This window comes from Astatotilapia calliptera, chromosome 6 (assembly GCF_900246225.1).
Source record: "Astatotilapia calliptera chromosome 6, fAstCal1.2, whole genome shotgun sequence".
NCBI classification, from domain to species: domain Eukaryota; kingdom Metazoa; phylum Chordata; class Actinopteri; order Cichliformes; family Cichlidae; genus Astatotilapia; species Astatotilapia calliptera.
Genome location: NC_039307.1, coordinates 20,076,419 through 20,096,181, shown reverse-complemented (window position 1 = coordinate 20,096,181; position 19,763 = coordinate 20,076,419). Strand labels below are relative to the sequence as shown.

Genomic DNA, 19,763 nt, shown 5'->3' with positions numbered 1-19,763 from the left:
CCGTGGAGAGAGGAGCTGAGGAGGAAGCGAAGGATGGAGAGTTATTTCATGAAGGAGTTACATTAAGGTCTCGTCTCTCCAAAGTCAATAATTCATAAATGCTGAATTGCTGAATGGAGGCTTCTGCCACCTCATTACACATTCGGCACAGAAAGAATGGGACACACCGATTCATGCTGACACACCACATGCAGCATGGCCTTCGCATTAAGCCACACTGTGTATTTATTGTGCGTCAGTGTTTGGTTAGAGAGGGTGTAAATGAGCCATAGGTGGCATCTGCGCATGTGTCCGTACGCGTATGCGTGTGAACAAGCAGAACTGTATGTGCTGACTCGTCTGTGAGACATAAATGAAGCATCCGCTTCCAACGCCGCGTGTTTCCCAACATCGGTTCTCTCAGGGACGGCCACTCGGCACAACGAAATAAAAGCCGATCCAAAACACATGTCTTCAGCCTGAATACACAACTCATCTGTTCACAGGGCATAGATGTCTCCTGTGTGTGTGTGTGTGTGTGTGTGTGCGTGCGTGCGTGCGTGTGTGTGTGTGTGTGTGTGTGTGCGCGCGGGTGCGTGCGTGCATGCGTGTGTGTGTGTGTGTGTGTGATTGCATCTGAGGTATTTGTTGGGGCAAGGCAGTGGCAGTCTCAGCCTTCTCCTGTTTCTGTAGCACTTTTGGTGTGTTTATAAAAAAACAGTGTGCATTCCTAACATAACACCACAGCCAGATTTATGGACGTTATCTTAATTTTTTATGATATTTAAATGAAAAGTGATCGTCATGTGTTATATATCATGTACAGCCAGGTACGAAGTCAGATTAAGTGATTGAAGCTTTTTTTTTCCCCTGTGTGTTTCTGTGTTTTCTTGAGTAAAAAAGCCAAATGCCTTCCCTCTTAGTAATTTCTGCTGAATTCTAGTTAGTTTGTGTCACTTGTGCAGATTTAATCTAAGACATTTTAATGACCATAATTCTTTAGTATTTGGTTCTTAACAGCTGAGTACTTTAAACTTTTTTTTGCTGGTTATACGTTTGTGTTGAGGAAAGAAAATGGGTTTAATTATTATTAAAAGTGCAAAATATTGTTCAAGATCATTGTCAGCTGAGTGTTTTCAGAAACTTTTCTTCACTTTCTTCAGAAGTATTTTGTCAGTTCATGTTTTCTTTATGCTTTTAAACAAATGCTCATCCAGCAGCTCTGTCGGGCAAAGGTTAACATATCACCTCATACACAAATGGTCCATAGTTCGAATGCTAGAGCCCAGATAAATGGAAAGTAGTGCTGTGGGATACTGCAAATAATGGCAACAATCAAAGTTACTTTTACTTCCATTTTTTTAGATGTAACTACTTTTTGTGTTTTACCAAAGATTTCTTTAGATTGCTCAGTAGGTGATTTTGTAGTTGTCAGTCATTACCAGTACCTTGAGCTATTACAGCCAAGGTACTGGGCAGCATTTACAATAAAAACACAACGCACACAAAAAATCATGGGAGCTGTATTCCTTTTTTACACGAGTTTACACCAAATGCACTCATATTTTCCCACATTACCGCTTTAGAAAATATTAATTTTGCAATTTTGGTTGAGTAAAGAACCAAATAACTGGAAACAGACACAAGACAAAAAGAGAGGTCTGACTCCCTGTACGATCTAGGTTGACTGTTGTTATTAATGTTGCATTTGTTTTCTGCAGGGTACTATATGGGAACAAAATCACAGAGATCTCCAAAGGACTCTTTGAGGGGCTGTTCTCTCTGCAGCTACTGTGAGTAGAAACACACAGACGAGCACAAAATCAGTCGCATTTGCATCTCATCGATATTCAGCGGAAAAGTGCTTACCTCAAACATTGTCATCAGAGTTGAGGCATCATGACTGAAAGCCGTCTTCACTGACTTGCACCATTTGAAACACTCGTCAGAGAACGATAACGGGGTGAGCCTTCATTTCCATTTCTCCCACTCTCTCTCTCTCTCCTTTGTTCTGTCACTTCAGGTTACTGAATGCTAATAAGATAGCATGCCTGCGCGTGGACGCGTTTCAGGACCTTCACAACCTCAATCTGCTATCACTGTATGACAACAAGCTCCAGACCATCGCCAAGGGGACTTTCTCATCTCTAAGAGCCATACAAACACTGTACGTATGCACACACTCACACACACACACACACCAGACTTGTAGAGATAAATAAGGAAATGCAGTAACCGGCAAGCTTTATAAATGACATTCAATAGACATTCAACTGAGGAACATCTTTTTGGCTCTAACTATAGTCTCCTGTGTAGACACTTATTGCTCTGTTTCTCATCACTGGTTAGTGATTATAACAGAATATAACAGAAGAATAATTATTGTTATAACAAAGTGATAAATATACAGACTCCTTGCAGTCACACACCTCATATCATTTTTAAGAGAAATAAATCCAGGTATTTGTTCTGGTCCTTTAATTTAAAGAATAAAATAAAGGTTTTTGATGTAAACACTGTTCCAGTATCAGTCTTTGAGCTGCTGTTCACATACGTGGTGCTATTACACGCTCCCATTAGGCTTACCTGAATGTGTTTTGTATGTTCTGTGTGTCTCTGTGCAGTCACTTGGCGCAAAACCCCTTTATCTGTGACTGCCATCTGAAGTGGCTGGCAGACTACCTGCAGGACAATCCCATCGAGACGAGCGGCGCCCGCTGCACCAGCCCTCGACGGCTCGCCAACAAACGAATCGGGCAAATCAAGAGCAAGAAGTTCCGCTGCTCAGGTACAGACACGCACACACATGCACTTCACTGCATCTACACACATACAGTAGCTTGCACAAATATAGCTAGTGTAAATATGGTACATAGTAGAGGCTAATTCTTTCTTCTTCTTTTTTTACATTTCTGATCTACATGCACACACAAGACAAGCTGACCTCTCCTCTCTTTTCATTCTGTGTCTTCCTGCTGGGATTTTCCCTCAGCCTCTTTCTACTAACCTCATCTCCCTGTTGTTTTTAGCGTTTTCTGGGATTTTCCACACGTTTCATGCCAAACCACAGCCAGAGCTGGTTGTCTTTTAGTGTAGCTTTTTTTCTTCTGTTTTTCACTTTGACTCTCTCTGTCTCTCTATTAGCTAGAGAACAGTATTTCATCCCAGGTATTGTACAATGAGCATGAGTGTGTGTATGTGTGTGTGTGTGTGTGTGTGTGTATAAACCACTGTTTGCTCACTCACAGCTGATGCTTCACACTCGCACATCCTCGACGCTTTGAGTGACTTGCCCTGTCCGACACCTATTCAATGCCAAAACATGTTCTGCTAATGGTCTGTCATGCATTATGATGCACCGCGTCTAACCAGACACCAGATAATCACACTCTTGTCCTTGCACTGGGTTTTCGATGGTTAACGCAACCTTGATGATCGAGGGAGGAAAAACAGTTGGATTAACAAGCTTGGGTCGCTGTCAGCTGGGCTCTGTCTGTCTGGCTAAATGAAAGGACCCTGGTGCAGCGATCACAGAGACTATATTTAATGCCAGTCCTTCTTGATTCTTAGCAAATCTAATGACAGCTAATGTATGAGCGTGTGTCTGTGAGCATCTGCGTTTGTTTTTTTCGCTGCAGAACATCAAAAGGTCACACAGTCATCATGCTCAGAGGGGTGCTGGGAAATATGTAAATGAGACATGCATATGAGATCAGTAGCAGGGCTAAAGGCGGTCATTACCACAGCAGCACACAGAGGGGCCACGAAGTGTGTTGCATGAGAGAGCGTGCGCGCAAGCGTGTGTGTGTATGCGCGCACTCACTGCAGTCATTAACTCTGTAGCTCACCGGGGGGACAGAGGTTTCAAAGCCCAGATACCACATACGGGGCAAAGCTGAATAATTTAAGAACATTTTCGGTTGAAAAGTTGAATAAACATGTTTTATTCTGCGGTCCAACCTTCATATTGCGGCTAAGATCAATTCACCTAAAATCCTCTCGTTTGCATTTACACTGTTGTCTTATTTCAGATCCTACCTCATTTTTCTGTTGTTGCAAATGAGGCTCTTTTATCTGTGTATGTATGCTTTTTGCCTCACAGTCTCCCCAGAATAGGTTTAAATCGCGCCGTGCTTCGACTGGAAGAGGCCGGGACGTGTGTCGATAAATGTACCCGTTCTGTGTCACGTCACGCCAGCACGATTCTCGCTATTCACGAGTCATTAGTCCTTTAAATGAATCACTGCCTGGGGTCTGAACACGGACTGCAGCACAAATTGCAGCTTTTTTTATTTGCACTCAGTTTTTCATCAGCTTTTTCCCTTCCTGTTCAAATAAACGAGTGAAATCCCTTCTTCTTTCTCCTACTGCCTTTCTAACACACTCAGGAGTACACCATGTCAGCTGTAAGTAACACACACACCCCACACACACACACAAACGCACAAGGCTCTTCGTCCGCTCTGAATCCCTCACCTCTTGTCCCTGACCGGCATCTGACCTTTGACCTCAACTGCAATGACCCTTCTGTGACTCCTCTTGTCTTGTTGTTCACCATCAACAACGATGCGACGAGAATAATAATTACAATTTACACTTTAGCGCACAATGGTTCATGTATTTTTATCTTGTTTATATACCTATGGGGTGTGTTGGAGTGTGTGTGTGTGTGTGTGTGTCTGTGTGTGTATTACCCAGAAGTCAGGGCTTCTCTTGCATTCCGTGCTGCTGTAACTCTCCTCCCACTCCTCCGTAACAGCTGCCCTGTTCCTGCTCTGCTTTCTGTGATGTAGATGTCTGTAGATGTTCCTCGAGCCTTTCCCTCTATTCCTGCAACTTTTTGAACACCTTGTCTGATATCCTCCTTCTTATCATTTTTCCTCTCTGTCCTCTCTATTCGCTGCAAATTACACATTTCCAGTATCAGGTGGCTTCTTCGTTCTTCTCTCCTCCTTTCTCCTCCCACTTCCTCTCCTATGCCTCTTTTCACGTTCATTCTCCCCTCAGCTCCTTTTCTCCCTTCCTCCTCTTCCTCCTCCTCCTGTCTCCTCTGTCCTTCCCACCCCTGTGTTCCAGCGGAGGAGCAGTCAGTCAGCAGGTTGTTCCTTTGTGCTTGATCTAACCATGTGGCTGCCAGGTTCCTATCGTGGAACATGGTTCTTTCAAGCACCATGGAACGGCCCTGCAAAACCCTACAGCATGGCGCAAGAGACAGCAAACTCCTGTCACTCCCTGCAAGAGTGTGTGTGTGTGTGCATGTGTGTGAGCTTGATTTAGAGCCTCAGTGTCTGTACAGTATGATAGATGACTACCTGTATGTGCATGAGCATTTTTCTGGTGAGATCTCAGCTTGTTTGTAGTCTGACAGGGCAGAAAACCTCCAATATCTTTGTTCTCGTGTGAGTGCATGTGCGTCTGTGTGTGTCTGTCTTGATCTTCACAGTCTGTGTAGCTTCCTGTTATTTTGATTCCTTTAAGGCTGCGAAGCACAATGCAGCATTTTGAGCCAAAGCTTATGGGGATTGTTGCAAATGATTGTAATCAGCTTTCTTTTCCTATGACGAACAAAAAAACAAAAAAAAGCAGCACAGCCCTTGAGCAGTGTCTCTAAATTCTGCTATTGTGCTGGTGTTTCTATCGGGACCCGTGCCAGTAAATGCTGGGGTTTGACTCTTGCACATTTAGTGACACTGCGGTTATGATTGTGACCAGGTAACGAGGATTACCGTAGTAAGCTAGGAGGCGACTGCTTTGCAGACCTGGCCTGCCCTGAAAAGTGTCGCTGCGAGGGCACCACCGTCGACTGCTCCAACCAGAAACTCACCAAAATACCTGATCACATTCCTCAATACACCACCGAGCTGTGAGTCACGCCGTGTTTGTCTGCTACAAAGTGCATCTATGTGTGGGATAGAAGAAACCTCAGAGCCTCTTTCTCTTTGTTTCTAACCACCTCTACTTTGCTCTGTTCTCAGGCGTCTGAACAACAATGAATTCAGTGTGCTCGAGGCGACGGGGATCTTCAAAAAGCTGCCTCAGCTGAGGAAGATGTGAGTCAGACATGTCTTTAATGTAACAAGGACGTAACGTCACGAAGTCACACTCGGGTCACACAGAGGAAAACTGCGACAGATGCGGATATAGAAATTAAAATGAACTATGTGTGTTTCTCTCTATACACGTAACCCCCCACCCCCTCTTTACATCTTTCTTTTCTTGCTGCTCTCTTACTTTCCTTCCTCCTGCTTCCCGCTCTGTGTAGTAACCTGAGTAATAACCGTATCACTGACATAGAGGAGGGAACGTTTGAAGGAGCTTCAGGGGTCAATGAGCTGATTCTGACCTCCAACAGACTGGAGAACATACACCACCGCATGCTGAAGGGACTCAGTGGCCTCCGCACACTGTGGGTACACACACACCCACACACTCACACATATGCATATGTATTAAGTATGCCAGCAATATCCAAAGACGTTCCCACATACTGTGACACTGTCAAACACAGAATAATATGAGCATGCATAATTCACCAGGTAACACTGCATATTTAGGTTTATGTAATGAGCTTCAGTTAATAGGTAATACGATCCACATGAGGCTGTAAAGATGTTTATTAAGGCATATAATTTTACATTTTATCTACCTTGACAACAATCAAGGGCCCATGCCATTTTTTTCCAGGGGTCAGGGAATAAACCACCATTAACTGTTAATTAATATATAATAATTAAGACCCTAAGATCCTGAGGAAACCAATGCAGATTAGATTTTTTTTATAAAGTCAATAGTATCAGTCTTAATAAAGCAAAACTAAATGCTTATTCAATTTAATATGAGCCACTGGTTAAACTCAAAAAGTGCAACTGCATTGGTCTCATAAACAATTAGAGGAAGGTCAAGGCTTTTAGTGACATTCCTACACAGTTATAAAGTGTTAATAAGTGTTACTGTTTATGATCTTTAAGACGTATGTAGTGTTATGTACATATAATTTATAAGGAATTATGTGGGGATTTTTTTTAGTTATTAGCTATTAGTTAATCGCTATTAACTACTGCAAAGACCTGAAAATAAGGTGTTATCTCATTAGGGTATAAACATAAGTGTATATACTTAACTGTATATACACGTATACTACATACTTAACTGTAGCACAGGTTAATTCATTCACTTTTTTCCTGTGTGTGGGTAGCATGCTGAGGAGCAACCGCATCAGCTGTGTGAGCAACAGCAGCTTCGTGGGGTTGAGTTCGGTGCGTCTGCTGTCACTCTATGACAACCAGATTACCTCCATGAACCCCGGAGCCTTCGACACGCTGCACTCCCTGTCCACACTGTGAGTGTAAACAACACAACCCACAAATGTGACAAATATAAATGCAAAAAATAACAATAATAACAATAATAATAATGCTGAGCACCCTCATCACCTTACTTTCCTACTCTCCAGAAACCTTCTGGCTAATCCTTTTAACTGCAACTGTCACCTGGCTTGGCTTGGTGATTGGTTGAGAAGGAAACGCATCGTCACTGGTAACCCCCGCTGCCAGAGTCCTTACTTCCTGAAGGAGATCCCCATCCAGGATGTAGCTGTCCAGGACTTTGCCTGTGAAGATGGTGAGATGGAGAAAATAATAATGATATTACACGTCTCTCTAAAACAGCTTTTTTATCCCTAATCACTTTTACCATCAGGTAATGATGAGAACAGCTGCTCTCCGGTGCTGAGATGTCCAGCTGAGTGTTCCTGTCTGGACACCGTGGTCCGCTGCAGCAACAAAGGACTCACCACGCTGCCCAGAGGCCTCCCCAAAGAGACCACTGAACTGTGAGTTTATAGCAAACACACCCTTTAGTCTAAAGCTTAACCAAACTCCACATTTTACAAGCTGCAATCATAAAGTTCCCTATTAAATGTGCCTGAAAACATAAAGAAACATAAATTATTTAAGATCAGGTCCAGACCACTTCCAGGGCTTTGAGATAATTGTTACTTTTAGTTTGGTCCCTTAACACTTTCCCTGCTAATGACAAAAGCAATCAGTGATTTCAGTTGTTGACTGCTTGCACTTCTACATCTTGTTCAGAGAACAAACATTCCACTCTGAGTCAAACTGACCCAACGCTCATTACAATTAGAGCTGAATCTCCAGCTGTGACCCACAGACTAAACAACGATTGGCAGTTGAAGAGTCCACAAACCAACAAAGCATCCTTTGCTTCGTTTTTAATAGATTCACACAGACAGTTAATCCACCAGGGTCAGGAACGTTTAGTGGATCTGATCTAAACAGTGGTTCGTGCCAGCGTGCAATCCTGCGCTGGTGCACTGTAGCTAATCCCAGACTGAATCTGTGATGCTAAGATCAGTTAAGGTCAGTGCTCCTTGGGGCCACGCCACCTGCTTCAGCACTCATTGTTCATCTTGTGGCTAAAGATAGCTTTTTATAGCTTTGGCTGTATGTCCAAGGTCTGCATCAGTCGTCTGATGCAATATCATGAGACACTTGATAAATTATCTCTGCAGTGAGACTGTGCAGATGTAGAGCTAGAATAGCAGTGTAATGGAGGATACAACGAGTGAGTCTGGCAAAGAAATGCTGTCCTCTCACACCCCAGAGGCTGTCCTGAGAAAAGTAAGGCCATAGTAGAGGTCAGAGTCAGAGTGGATTTCAGTAGTGCCCACAGAGAGCTCAAACTTATGGTGGATGGAGGAAGTTGAAGCCGTCTTTGACTTCAGAAAACCTCAGATTTATCACGCTATGCATCTGAATCAATCTCTTACCTCACTGGAGCTTGAAATGTTCATTCAGAAAGGTGGAAAACCACAGAAACACATGCTTATAGATACACAGAGACACAGGAACCGTGAACTTGAAGAGAATTTTATTTCTCAGAAAGTCATCTGAAGACATTTGTGTTGTAATAATAATTTTGATTGGTATAGCTGTGTACCCATAATAATCAAAAACTATCCCTCATTTAATTTTGATTGTCTTTGTACCTTCCTGGATCACTTCCGCTTCTGATCTGACTATTAGCGATCGTGCTCCTGAGATTTTAAACCAGATCTCACACTTCCACAGAGTAAACATAAAATTCTGTTTCAGCCAAAAAAAATGCATATACAGTAGATGAAGATCATTAAGACGATCTTGAGCTGAGACTTTGACACAGAGAGTGTTTTTTTAGCTGAGGAGTCCACAGTCTCTAAGCCCCAAAGCAGCGCATCAGGTGAGGAGCACAATCAGGTGGATGCTCCTCATTCTTCTGACGTTAGTGTACTTGAATTCATTCCAGAAAGTGAAAACTATTAAAACAGATTTATACTGGAACATCCTGAGTCATCCATTTAAAACTGTGGCACTTGCCAGCTTGCACCAGTATTCAGCCATGAAGCCTTGAGACCTAATTTTAATCAGTCCTGAAACTTTCTGATCACACTTGGTACATAAAGTCCTGCTCAACAAAAAATCCCTAATGATCAGAGTATTATAATCTTGAATTAAATATCAGACCGCAGCTTTAGTGGTATTTTTATTCATTCTACTGTGTCTCCTTTGGGGGACAAGGTTCTTCCAGTATTAACAAAGACTTAATTAATATGCTGGATTAATAGCACATTGTCACAAAGTGAGAGATAGGATCTCACCCGTGAATGTGTGTATGTCTGAGCGAGAGATGCCTGTGGGGATATTAAACTCCAGTGTTTATTATGGCTGCAGCAGTAATGACTGCTCACACTGGTTATGAGGAATTTCCCACATGGTTAACACTTCATTTTCTCCCTTCTCACTTTCTTCCTTTGTTTACCAATCCTCCTCCATATTACCCCCGTGTTCCCTCGTTCTTTGTCTCCCACGCTGTCTTTCTGACTCTCAGGTATTTGGATGGAAATCACTTCACTCAAGTTCCCGTGGAGCTCTCCAATTACAAACACTTAACGCTCATGTAAGTCTCACCCATAGCACCTCAGTGGAGAGATATTGTATACTTTCACACAGATAATTAAATCCCACTTTGCCAAGTTTAGTACGGTTAACACACTTTTTTTTTTTAACGCAAAAAGAAAACACTGAAGGATTGGGATTTGGTCTGTGCTTCCTGCACTTTGCTTTTAATCACAACTAACAGACTGAACTCTGTGTTGAATCATTTTTGTGACTTTGTTTGGCCCTGATGTGGTGTGACAGTCTCGGTACGATAGACTAAAGGAGGAGCATTACAGAATCCATAGTCTGTGCACGCATGTGGGTTTGTTCATGCATGTATGGACAGTGCTGCCTGTGTGGGTTTTATGTATCTGTTGTTTCCTTTCCAGTGATTTGAGTAACAACCAGATCAGCACGTTGTCCAACCACAGCCTCAGTAACATGTCCGAGCTGCTTACCCTGTGAGTCTGGCTTTACATATGCCTTTGTGGTGTGTGTGTGAGTGTTTGTTTTTAGGCGTAGTTGTGACTATGTGTGGACAAGAAGCTCATAAATGCTCAAGTAGAAGAAGGCCTCAAAAAAATCATAGCAGAAATCAAGAAAGGGTGACATGACCGCATGTGATTTTTAGCCAGTCCTAAGAGAGTCAGGGGAATCTCTGAAAGATTTTATTGCCACAAAATAACCATCGATGTCATAAAATACTGGCTTCACCTAAACTAGTCCAAAAATTCACTTTAGTCAGACAACGTATGTTTTAAAGTGCTACTTTATTACAACAACAAACTATAGTTAGAGTCTGGCTGAGAGCTCAACACCCTGCCCCACAAATATATTACATACAAAACTGGGGAACGATGAGTAAATATACAGATGGATGTTGGACTGGCGGAGGTGCTTAACAGCTGGCATCAACTCAGGGCAGCAGGGAGAGCAAAGATCCAGTGCAGCTGGAGATGCTGCCTTGAACTAGCTTGCAGCTTCACTTCATTTTTAATAATATATAAAGAATCATTTTGAAAAAATAAAACAGGAAAAGAGTGGAAGGCACTGGAGAAAACAGTACATGATATATACATCTGAGAGCAGTTTCTCCAGTTTATAGTCTGCGCACCAGTGTGATAAATGTTTTGTCTCTTAGTTGCTGTAAATAAAAGAAACAAAATACACATAAAAAAGGAAGAAAACTTGCACTCTGAGTGCTAGATCACTGCCTTGTGAGACCTGCATATGAATGAGTGTATTAAACTGTTCATGTTTGCTGCTTTGCCTGCTTATCTCAGTCAGAAGTAGGATTGTGTTCTGAATTGTCTTGCTGCATGCAAAGATTTCTTGGGGAAAAAAATCTGCCTTGTGTCTGCGCTAAAATGTTAATTCTGTCTGCAAAGAATTCTGAGCTACAACCGGCTGCGATGCATACCAGAGAGGGCGTTCGACGGACTTAAATCTCTCCGTTTGTTGTGAGTATCTGAACTTTCTGATCCTGGGAAATGTCCCAGAGAGTCAGATTAGTGCTGAAGTAATCATCGAATCGTTTTTTATTGTATCTCATCCTGTTTCAATCACGTTTTCTTAGGTCTCTTCACGGTAATGACATATCACTGATACCAGAAGGAGCCTTCAAAGACCTGGCATCGCTTTCCCACCTGTGAGTAACACGCAAACACAGAAACATCACTGGTCATGTGTCGCTGTGTGTTGGAAAAATCTGCCCTTTTTTTTCCCTTATAAAATAACAAATCAAAGAAATACATAATCATCGTGAATATATCTGTCCAGTAACAGCAGGGACCTGAAAAACACAAACAGAACAAAACTTATAATTAAAGTTGTGACGCGTCGTCAGACAGGATGTTACCCGGCCATCTGCTCAGTGACCTCTATGAATGTCGACTGGAGGTCCTTTCTAGCATTGGGAAGATCGTTCGCTTTAATTTTGTGTGTTTTCCTTTACCATTTACAACAAAACATAACAAAGAAGTGGTTTATGCAGATGCCACATCCTTGTCCAGCTAACTGGTCATGCCATCAGTGATCACACAGGATTGTTTCTTGTAGCTGAGTAGCAGAGCGTCAGTGGTGATATGCGGTCACAGCTCAGAGGTTTACAAACAATTTTCACAATGAGCCAGGTATGCAATTTACACAAAGGTGGGCCTGAATGGCATAAATGTGTTTTTTATACGAGTATCTGTCTTTGTATGTTAAATGGACATTGTGTGGCTGTGTGATCACAACACTTTCAGAAACATTCAATAACAGAATCCATATTTTCCGGTCAGGTGAGATCCACATACTAACCACTTAGCAATCTAAATAGTAGTTATGAGAAGAATACAATGCACTGTGTTGTAATTTGGGGCAAATTACCAGGGATTTTCCCCCCTGGTAGTTAATGAATTTTCAGGGAAATCTGCTAAAATAATTAAATGCAAAACATAAAAAGCCCACTCCCACTGTGACGAGGACGCCCAGAGCAGAAGCAGAAAAATCAGAGAGTCATGATTATATATTCTAACGAGAAGTCCATGAAGCAGAAATATTTTGTTGAAAAGAAAACAAGCTGATGTAATTCAATGAGGTTTTGTTCTGCTTTACTTTATTTTACTGTTGTTTTCTTTGAGTGTTGCCTCGACAACGATCTCATGGCTGAAATGAACAAAAGAGAAAGACATACAGAGGAAGAGTGCGAGCACTGGGTATTGCTCTCATTTTTTAGTGCAGTATCAAAAAAACTAAGCAGGCTGCAGAAAAAGCACCGTGGTCATACAGGGTGCAGATGCCTGGTGAGTCTACGTGAGGCGCTCACAAGGATCAGCACCATGGAGAGTGCTTGTAACAGACAGTTCTAATACCCAAGGCTTTATATAAAATGATGGTGTAGCCACCATGATGTCGCCCCTTGGTTTTGTAGCTGAGGGTTGTGGTTGTTACCAGCTTGGGTTTTTGAAACCAGACGTGACAAGGAAAGGGTGGATCAGAGTGACAATCCAAACACCGCCACTCCCGAAAGCTTCATGGGCGACTTTATTTAACACCGAAATAAGTTGATCTAACAGTGACACTGTTACCACCATGATTCAAATGCTCCCAGTTATTTCTTCTGCTGTCTCACTTTTTGTCCAATCGGCTGGCAGGGCTCTGGGCGCCAACCCTCTGTACTGTGACTGTCACATGCAGTGGCTGTCAGACTGGGTGAAGAGCGGGTATAAGGAGCCTGGCATTGCTCGCTGTGCCGGGCCCGGCGACATGACGGACAAACTTCTACTGACCACACCCTCCAAGAAGTTCACTTGTACAGGTAAATGGACATATTGTAGTGCAGCAATACAATGCTTTCCAGGAGCTAGACAAAGAAACGACACAATCCAGTTAAATCAGTGTCTGGTCTTGTGCTAGCAAACATACATACACTTGAGGAGAACTCCCAAAGGAGACCACAAGTTGCCAAAAATCAAAACAGCACTATGTATATATTACACTTACTGTGATATTGTTTTCACTGGGCAAAAACGTTAATGTTAATTTTAACATGTATATACTAACTCTATACATTTCCTTGAGATTCTTGATGCTTGAAAAATGCTACTGTTAATCTTGAAACCTTATTCTATCACTTAACTTTGAACACAAGACTGAAATCTATTTTTGACCTAATCTGACTGACGCACTGTAGAAGTCCCCGGGCCTTGTGGTTTTCTGGTGCCAGGTAAAGTATCTTATAATGGTATTTTCTACTCAATCCCAGATTCTCCAGTTTGAGACAGTCCCGTCCCAGTTTTCCTCTCTGTTCAGTCAGAACCGCTCCGCTTCCCTTCCAACCCTCATGTTCTGACCAGCATTGTGTTCTTGTGTTTTCTGTACATGATATGGTTCTGCAAAGAAATGTCATCTTTCTCAAGCAATACTTGTAATATATGAGCAAGTGAAACCTCCTCGTGATAATACTAAACAACATAGTAAAAGTAACCAGACGCTTTCTTAGATACACCTTGCTAGTGCACAGTTGGACCCCTTTTACCTTCAGAAGTGCCTTGTTTCTTCGTGGCACAAATTCAGCAACGTGCTGGAAACATTCCTCTGAGACTTTGGTCCATATCGACATGATAGTATCACACAGTTGCTGCAGATTTATTGGGTGCACATTCATGATGAGAATCTTCCATTTTACCCAGATGTGCTCTGCTGGATTGAGATTTGGAGACTGTGAATTCATGAAACCAGTTTGAGATTAGTTGAGCTTTGGAAGCAGCCATCATCAGAAGATGGATACACTGTCGTCATAAAGGAATAGGCATGGTCATCAACAGTACTCAGGTAGGCTGTGGTGCTGAAAAGATTTTAAACACCAAAGTGTGCCAAGAAAATATCCTACACCACCAGCCTTAATTACTGATACAAGGAAGGATGGATCCATCCATTTACCCTAAAACCATAAACCTGGCTCCTGGTGTGGTCTTCTGCTGCCCTAGTCCATTTTCTTCAAGGTTCGACATGCTGTGCATTCAGAGATGCTATTTGAGAGGTTATTTGAGTTACTGCTGCCGTCCTATCAGCTTGAAGCAGTCTGACCATTCTCCTCTGATCTCAGGCATCAACAAGGCATCTTTGTCCAGAGAGCGTCAGCTCACTGAATCTTTTCTCTTCTTCGTTCCATCCTTTGTAAACCATAGAAATGGCTGTTTGGGAAAGACTGAAGTATTCACATTCAAAGTGACTTAAATCACCTTTCTCTCCATTCTGATGTTTGATTTGAACTCAAGCAGGTCATCTTGACTGTGTCTATGCCCCTGGATTGAGTTGCACATGATTGGCTGATTAGATATTTGCCTTAACGAGTAATTGAACAGGTGTATCTAATAAAGTGACCAGTAAGTGTATATAGAATGCAGGGTAAAAATCACCATCCTTGTCTTCTGCAGAAAAAGTTGACATTTGAAGCTTTTGCAGCTGCCTAATAATGTACAGCCCTCTGTGTAAATCGAGTCAGTGTTCCTACTCTCCAATGTGCCAAATTTTATGCATTGTTAATCATCTCTCCTGTGTATATGTTTTATTTGTGTGGATTGGTGCACCATATAGGCCCAGTGGATATAAATATCCAGGCTAAGTGTGATCCCTGCCTGTCCAACCCCTGCAAGAACGACGGCACATGTGCCAATGACCCTGTGCACTACTACCGCTGCACCTGCCCTTATGGATTTAAGGTACACCCAGCATAGAAAGCAAAAGGAATCATATTCACCTGCTCTTTCAAAGCATCTTTTATAATCACTCACTGGTAGAAAAAAAAACACACCCATGAGACAACACTTCTTATCTTTCAAAACTCATGCAGAGTACAAACTTACACATACAGACACGTAGAAAGATTATTCCTGCGTGAGCCAGATGAATACATCTGTGAACGAGTGTAGGGATAAGAGACAACACTTTCAAAGTCAACTGATGCAATAGGTGGAAATTTTAAGAAGCTGTTGTTGTTTGAGAGCGCTGAACATATGTGTGTTTGTGTTGTGCACGCAGGGCCAAAACTGTGACGAACCCATTCACGCCTGTATCAGTAACCCATGCCAGAACGGTGGAACCTGCCACCTGAAAGAAGGAGGAGGCAGCAACTTTTGGTGAGAGACATTCGAGATATTTTATCCAACCTGGTTAGTCTTGACCGTCAGTTTACCCGCAAGTTATGTTAAAGAGACATTTTCCTTAATTCACACACAAATATCCACCTGTTGTGTATCAGGAGGTACTACTCCACCTGTGAGGCTCTGGAGAGAGCTTTTTAAAGTGGACTCTGATGATGAAACTGGCTGGGACAAAAAAGAAAGCATTGCCGTGTTACATCTGAAAGATGTGAGCATTTACCTGATGGGGCGCATTGCATTATGGGAAATCCAAGAAAACGCATTAATGGATCAAACATTTTTTAAAGGAACTGCAATGTCAGAGCCTCACTTGCATCAGTTCTGACCTCTCTTTTGAACATTTCATACAATAGTATTCTAACTCCAGTATCTGTAGTCCTCTATGTGCTACAGGCCCCTCGGTGTACTCGGTGGTACTTAACTTTATACATTTTAAGTAGTGTTTTGTAAGGATTAGGGGGATAGAGCTAGAGGACATGTGCTCAAGGTGCTAAAGTAAAACTTCCTTTTCAGAATAACAGAACATTTATGGCTGTTTCATTCTTGGAAGATGATGGAGCTGAGCGAAAATACAAATAAACATCAATAACTGTGTTACCGCAAAGCATCTGTTCATAAAACCAACCATCCAGAACACCATACATCACCGATCAGATAGCAAGAGAGCACACGTGCAGGTAATCTGTGGTTTCTCAGCTGATTCCTCCATCAGTGATGCTGCACCGGTAATTAGAGGTGGTGATGAAGTTACGGGAGGCGAATGGCTCAGGAGACTGGTTCTTTTGTGTCTCCAGAGCAAAGTGGACAGACCCGCTGTGAGAACTTTCTTCATTAGTCTATTTAGTGTTAACTGTAGGGAAGCTAATGCCTGTTTGTGTGCTCGTTCCGAGCAGATCTTAACAACGTACGCAGATGATTTAAGAAACCCCAGCTCCTCCCGTTTGTCGTCCTCCATTTCTTTGCCCTCTCTCCGTATCCTCTGCTGCCGTTTCTTGTCCATTTATGTCCGTATTTCCATCGGTGTATGATTTCTTTTCCCTCTCCAGCACAGGGGGTGGAATATTCATCGTGAAGAGCTGTCGCCGACTATATAATGAGATATTAATCCACCCGAGTGTGTGCCGCATAAGAGCTCTTTATTAGACCCATAATATAGCGCTCTCAGTGTGTGTGTGTGTGTGTGTGTGTGTGTGTGTGTGTGTGTGTGTGTGTGTGTGTGTGTGTGTGTGTGTGTGTGTGTGTGTGTGTGTGTCATAGAGAGAGTGTTGTAATAAACCTGAGTAGTAGTTACAGAGTTGAGGCACGCTCACGTTAACAGAATAATGACTCTCTTCTGGGGATATGTAGATGGAGCTGACTCTGCCGTTATGAGCAGCATGCATGGATAGTGTGTGTGTAGGTGTGTTTGTTTATGTGTGTGTGTCTGTCTGTGTGTGTGTCAGTGAGGGGGTGGGGTGGGGACGGAGGGGATATTAAATATGTCTGATATTCACAGGTCCCCACATTCGTGCAATGTTTGCTATTAGAGCTGCAATGATTACTCAATAAAATTGTCCACCCACACAAAATTAGTTGCTGAATATATTGGCAATTATTCAGTAGTAATCAACTGCTTACAATCATCCCCACACTGGGCAGAAAATCCCTACCTGATGTCTGTTTGAGGCCACTGAGAGTATTGGCAAGAACAGCCGAACACGCCTGTGTATGAAGCTTGATAGTGTGTGCGATGGGACCTAAATTATATGTAAAATGTATTTATATACCCACGAGGGGCTGCTCTGAATAAAATCATGGGATGAAACTCCCAGCTGTGTGCTAATGCTGCCTCTGTGTCTCTGGTTATAGTTGATCAAATGCTGCAGCGTGAATACTGACAGGGACTAGAAAGAGAGCATATTCCTCCCATGTTAGCGTCGCTTCGTTGACTTCCTGTTAAATCCAGAATCAAATTTAAAATCTTTCTCATCACATTCAGGCCCCATCTTATCCTAAAGACTTCATAGTACCATATACCCTCAATAGAGCACTTCACTCTCAGGCTGCAGGCTTATTTGTAGTTTCAAGGGTGTTTAAAAATAGTTGAACCAGCTCCCAGTTTTGGATTCGAGAGACAGATATCCTCTCTACTTCTAAGATTAACCCTAAAACTTTGCCTTTTGATAAAGCTTATAGTTAGGGCTATATCAGGTGATCCCAAATCCTTCCTTATAGGCCTAGGATGCTGATGATGAGTGTTTTTTCTTCACTCACCTGTTTGAGCTCTCTAGGTTTGTATACACCACTTTGCATTGAATCATTAGTTATTCATCTCTGACTCTTTTCTACAGTTTTTTGTCCTGGCAAGCTAACAAGAAATTAAAGTTTAAGCACACCAATGCAACCTTTATTTTTTCAACAAAATTACTAAAATAATTATTTTTTTTATTTTCGGGATAATTTACCAAATATTTGCTCTCTTCATCTTATCATAGATGAAAAATCGATGGATTTCCCTTCTGTACATCCTGTCTGTTGTTAATCTAATAAGGATGAATCAATAGTTACATTAATGTTAGAGCTCAGTGTAGTGTATGTGACCCTACAGGTGTTTATCCACCTATTTATGAGCGCTTGCATCTTTCCGTGTTTGATCTCAGGTGTGTGTGTCCGGAGGGCTTCGAAGGTGACGCGTGTGAGATCAACATTGACGACTGTGAAGATAACGACTGTGAGAATAACTCCACCTGCGTTGATGGAATCAACAACTACACATGCATGTGCTCACCAGAATACACAGGTAACAATCACGAACGAAGAAGGAGCCGATGTTGGAGGCTGGCATGTTTTCCCCGTTCTGTATTCCTATTTTATTTATTTCTTTAAACACAGAAATACAGGACTCTCCCTGATAATGCAGGGATCCTGTAGGTTTGTGTCATAGCCATCAGTTTTAGTTACTTCAGTGTTGTGTTCTTATTTTTTTTGCATGATGTCGGCCACTAAAATACTGCAGTACCCATAGAGACAGGCCACCATTACCACAGAGAAGAGGTGTGTCAGAGGAACAAATTAGAGCATCTGAAAACAAAGTACCATACAATATTATGCTTAGAGGCATGAATAACAGAATTTTGTGGCTCAGTGACTTGAAATTTCTTACCAAAGTGCACCTTGGGAGTCAATCAAAGTGTTACGCCACTCAGCCCGTAAAGAGTGAAAATCATTTCTGGCTTAAATTTTGAAAATCCTGCCTTCAAGAGTTGCAAAATGAGACAAATCAGTGGCTGCTTAAAATACGCTGACCCCTTTTATGTGTTCACAATGGACCACGCACCCGCACAGGCATCAACATCAACTTCTTTGTCAAACTGACCCAAATTTTAATCTGAGGACAATCACCTGCCAAGCAGCAGTTTTCTGAAGGTTGTGCAACGTGACTGTCAGTGAGAAGTTCTGCTGTTGTATCTTAAGGCCTCTGGGGGAGACTTCATAAGCATAAACAACCTGAAGTGTGGTGCTGTGAAAACAGTTTTTGGCCACACCAGCACACCAGCCTGTCTGTGTCTTTGTATTCTCCAGACACTTCCAGTACTGGAGGACACGTCTGAGGAGCTTGGAAAGAAAAGCGTCTGGACTTCTTTAAGTTTCTTGAAGACGTTTCACCTTTCATCCATCTCTGAACAGAGGGGGTATCTTACGATACCAATTGTCTGCCATCTATTATCCAGTTTTGAGATCCCTTACCAGACACCTTAACCTTGGATGGTACTGGAGCCATTTTTCATCCACAGCGTTTTTTAATATTTGGCCATTTTCACTGTGTTGAATAGAATATAGCCAAACCTTCCAACCCTTTTTTTTTTCTTTTTTCTTTAGAATTGCAGTCTCCGTTTATTAGATTAGCTTAAAGTGGCTAAGCTACAAACCGGCATACACATGACGCGCTAGAGCCATAAATCGCCCCATTGAAACCCATTATAAACGCTATTTTTCACTGCACAATTATTACCATTAACGTAGTGGTGATGGCTTAAGTTTCGTTTTCGTTCTGTAGTCAGGACCTTAGAATTGTAATTTTTTTATTTGGCCACCGGGTGGCGCCCTTGCTTCACATTTGACCCCTGCTGGAAAACAGCGGGCTGCTTAGACAGACCTGCGGAAAATGAAGCCTGATTCCCGGCGTGCAGCAGCGGCTTCGCCCGCTGATCGGGCGGGACCA

At 42.4% G+C, this 19,763-nt stretch overlaps 1 protein-coding gene across 16 annotated transcripts in view; it reads left to right on the top strand.

Moving 5' to 3' along the window:
• The window catches only part of slit2 (slit homolog 2 (Drosophila)), a 104,502-nt gene that overhangs the window by 69,588 nt on the left and 15,151 nt on the right, over positions 1-19,763 (top strand). For 4 of the 16 annotated variants that reach the window (XM_026170972.1, XM_026170975.1, XM_026170971.1 and 1 more), the window contains 20 exons: positions 1,701-1,772; positions 2,003-2,146; positions 2,604-2,767; positions 3,124-3,147; positions 4,368-4,385; positions 5,692-5,842; positions 5,955-6,029; positions 6,242-6,385; positions 7,175-7,318; positions 7,433-7,599; positions 7,678-7,810; positions 9,865-9,933; positions 10,304-10,375; positions 11,303-11,374; positions 11,491-11,562; positions 13,052-13,215; positions 13,591-13,623; positions 14,997-15,121; positions 15,441-15,538; positions 18,202-18,341. In XM_026170972.1, coding sequence (XP_026026757.1) covers positions 1,701-1,772; positions 2,003-2,146; positions 2,604-2,767; positions 3,124-3,147; positions 4,368-4,385; positions 5,692-5,842; positions 5,955-6,029; positions 6,242-6,385; positions 7,175-7,318; positions 7,433-7,599; positions 7,678-7,810; positions 9,865-9,933; positions 10,304-10,375; positions 11,303-11,374; positions 11,491-11,562; positions 13,052-13,215; positions 13,591-13,623; positions 14,997-15,121; positions 15,441-15,538; positions 18,202-18,341 — 2,081 coding nt within the window. The remainder of the gene's footprint in view (positions 1-1,700; positions 1,773-2,002; positions 2,147-2,603; positions 2,768-3,123; positions 3,148-4,367; positions 4,386-5,691; positions 5,843-5,954; positions 6,030-6,241; positions 6,386-7,174; positions 7,319-7,432; positions 7,600-7,677; positions 7,811-9,864; positions 9,934-10,303; positions 10,376-11,302; positions 11,375-11,490; positions 11,563-13,051; positions 13,216-13,590; positions 13,624-14,996; positions 15,122-15,440; positions 15,539-18,201; positions 18,342-19,763) is intronic. The other 12 variants (XM_026170985.1, XM_026170984.1, XM_026170979.1 and 9 more) reach the window with 7 other exon arrangements.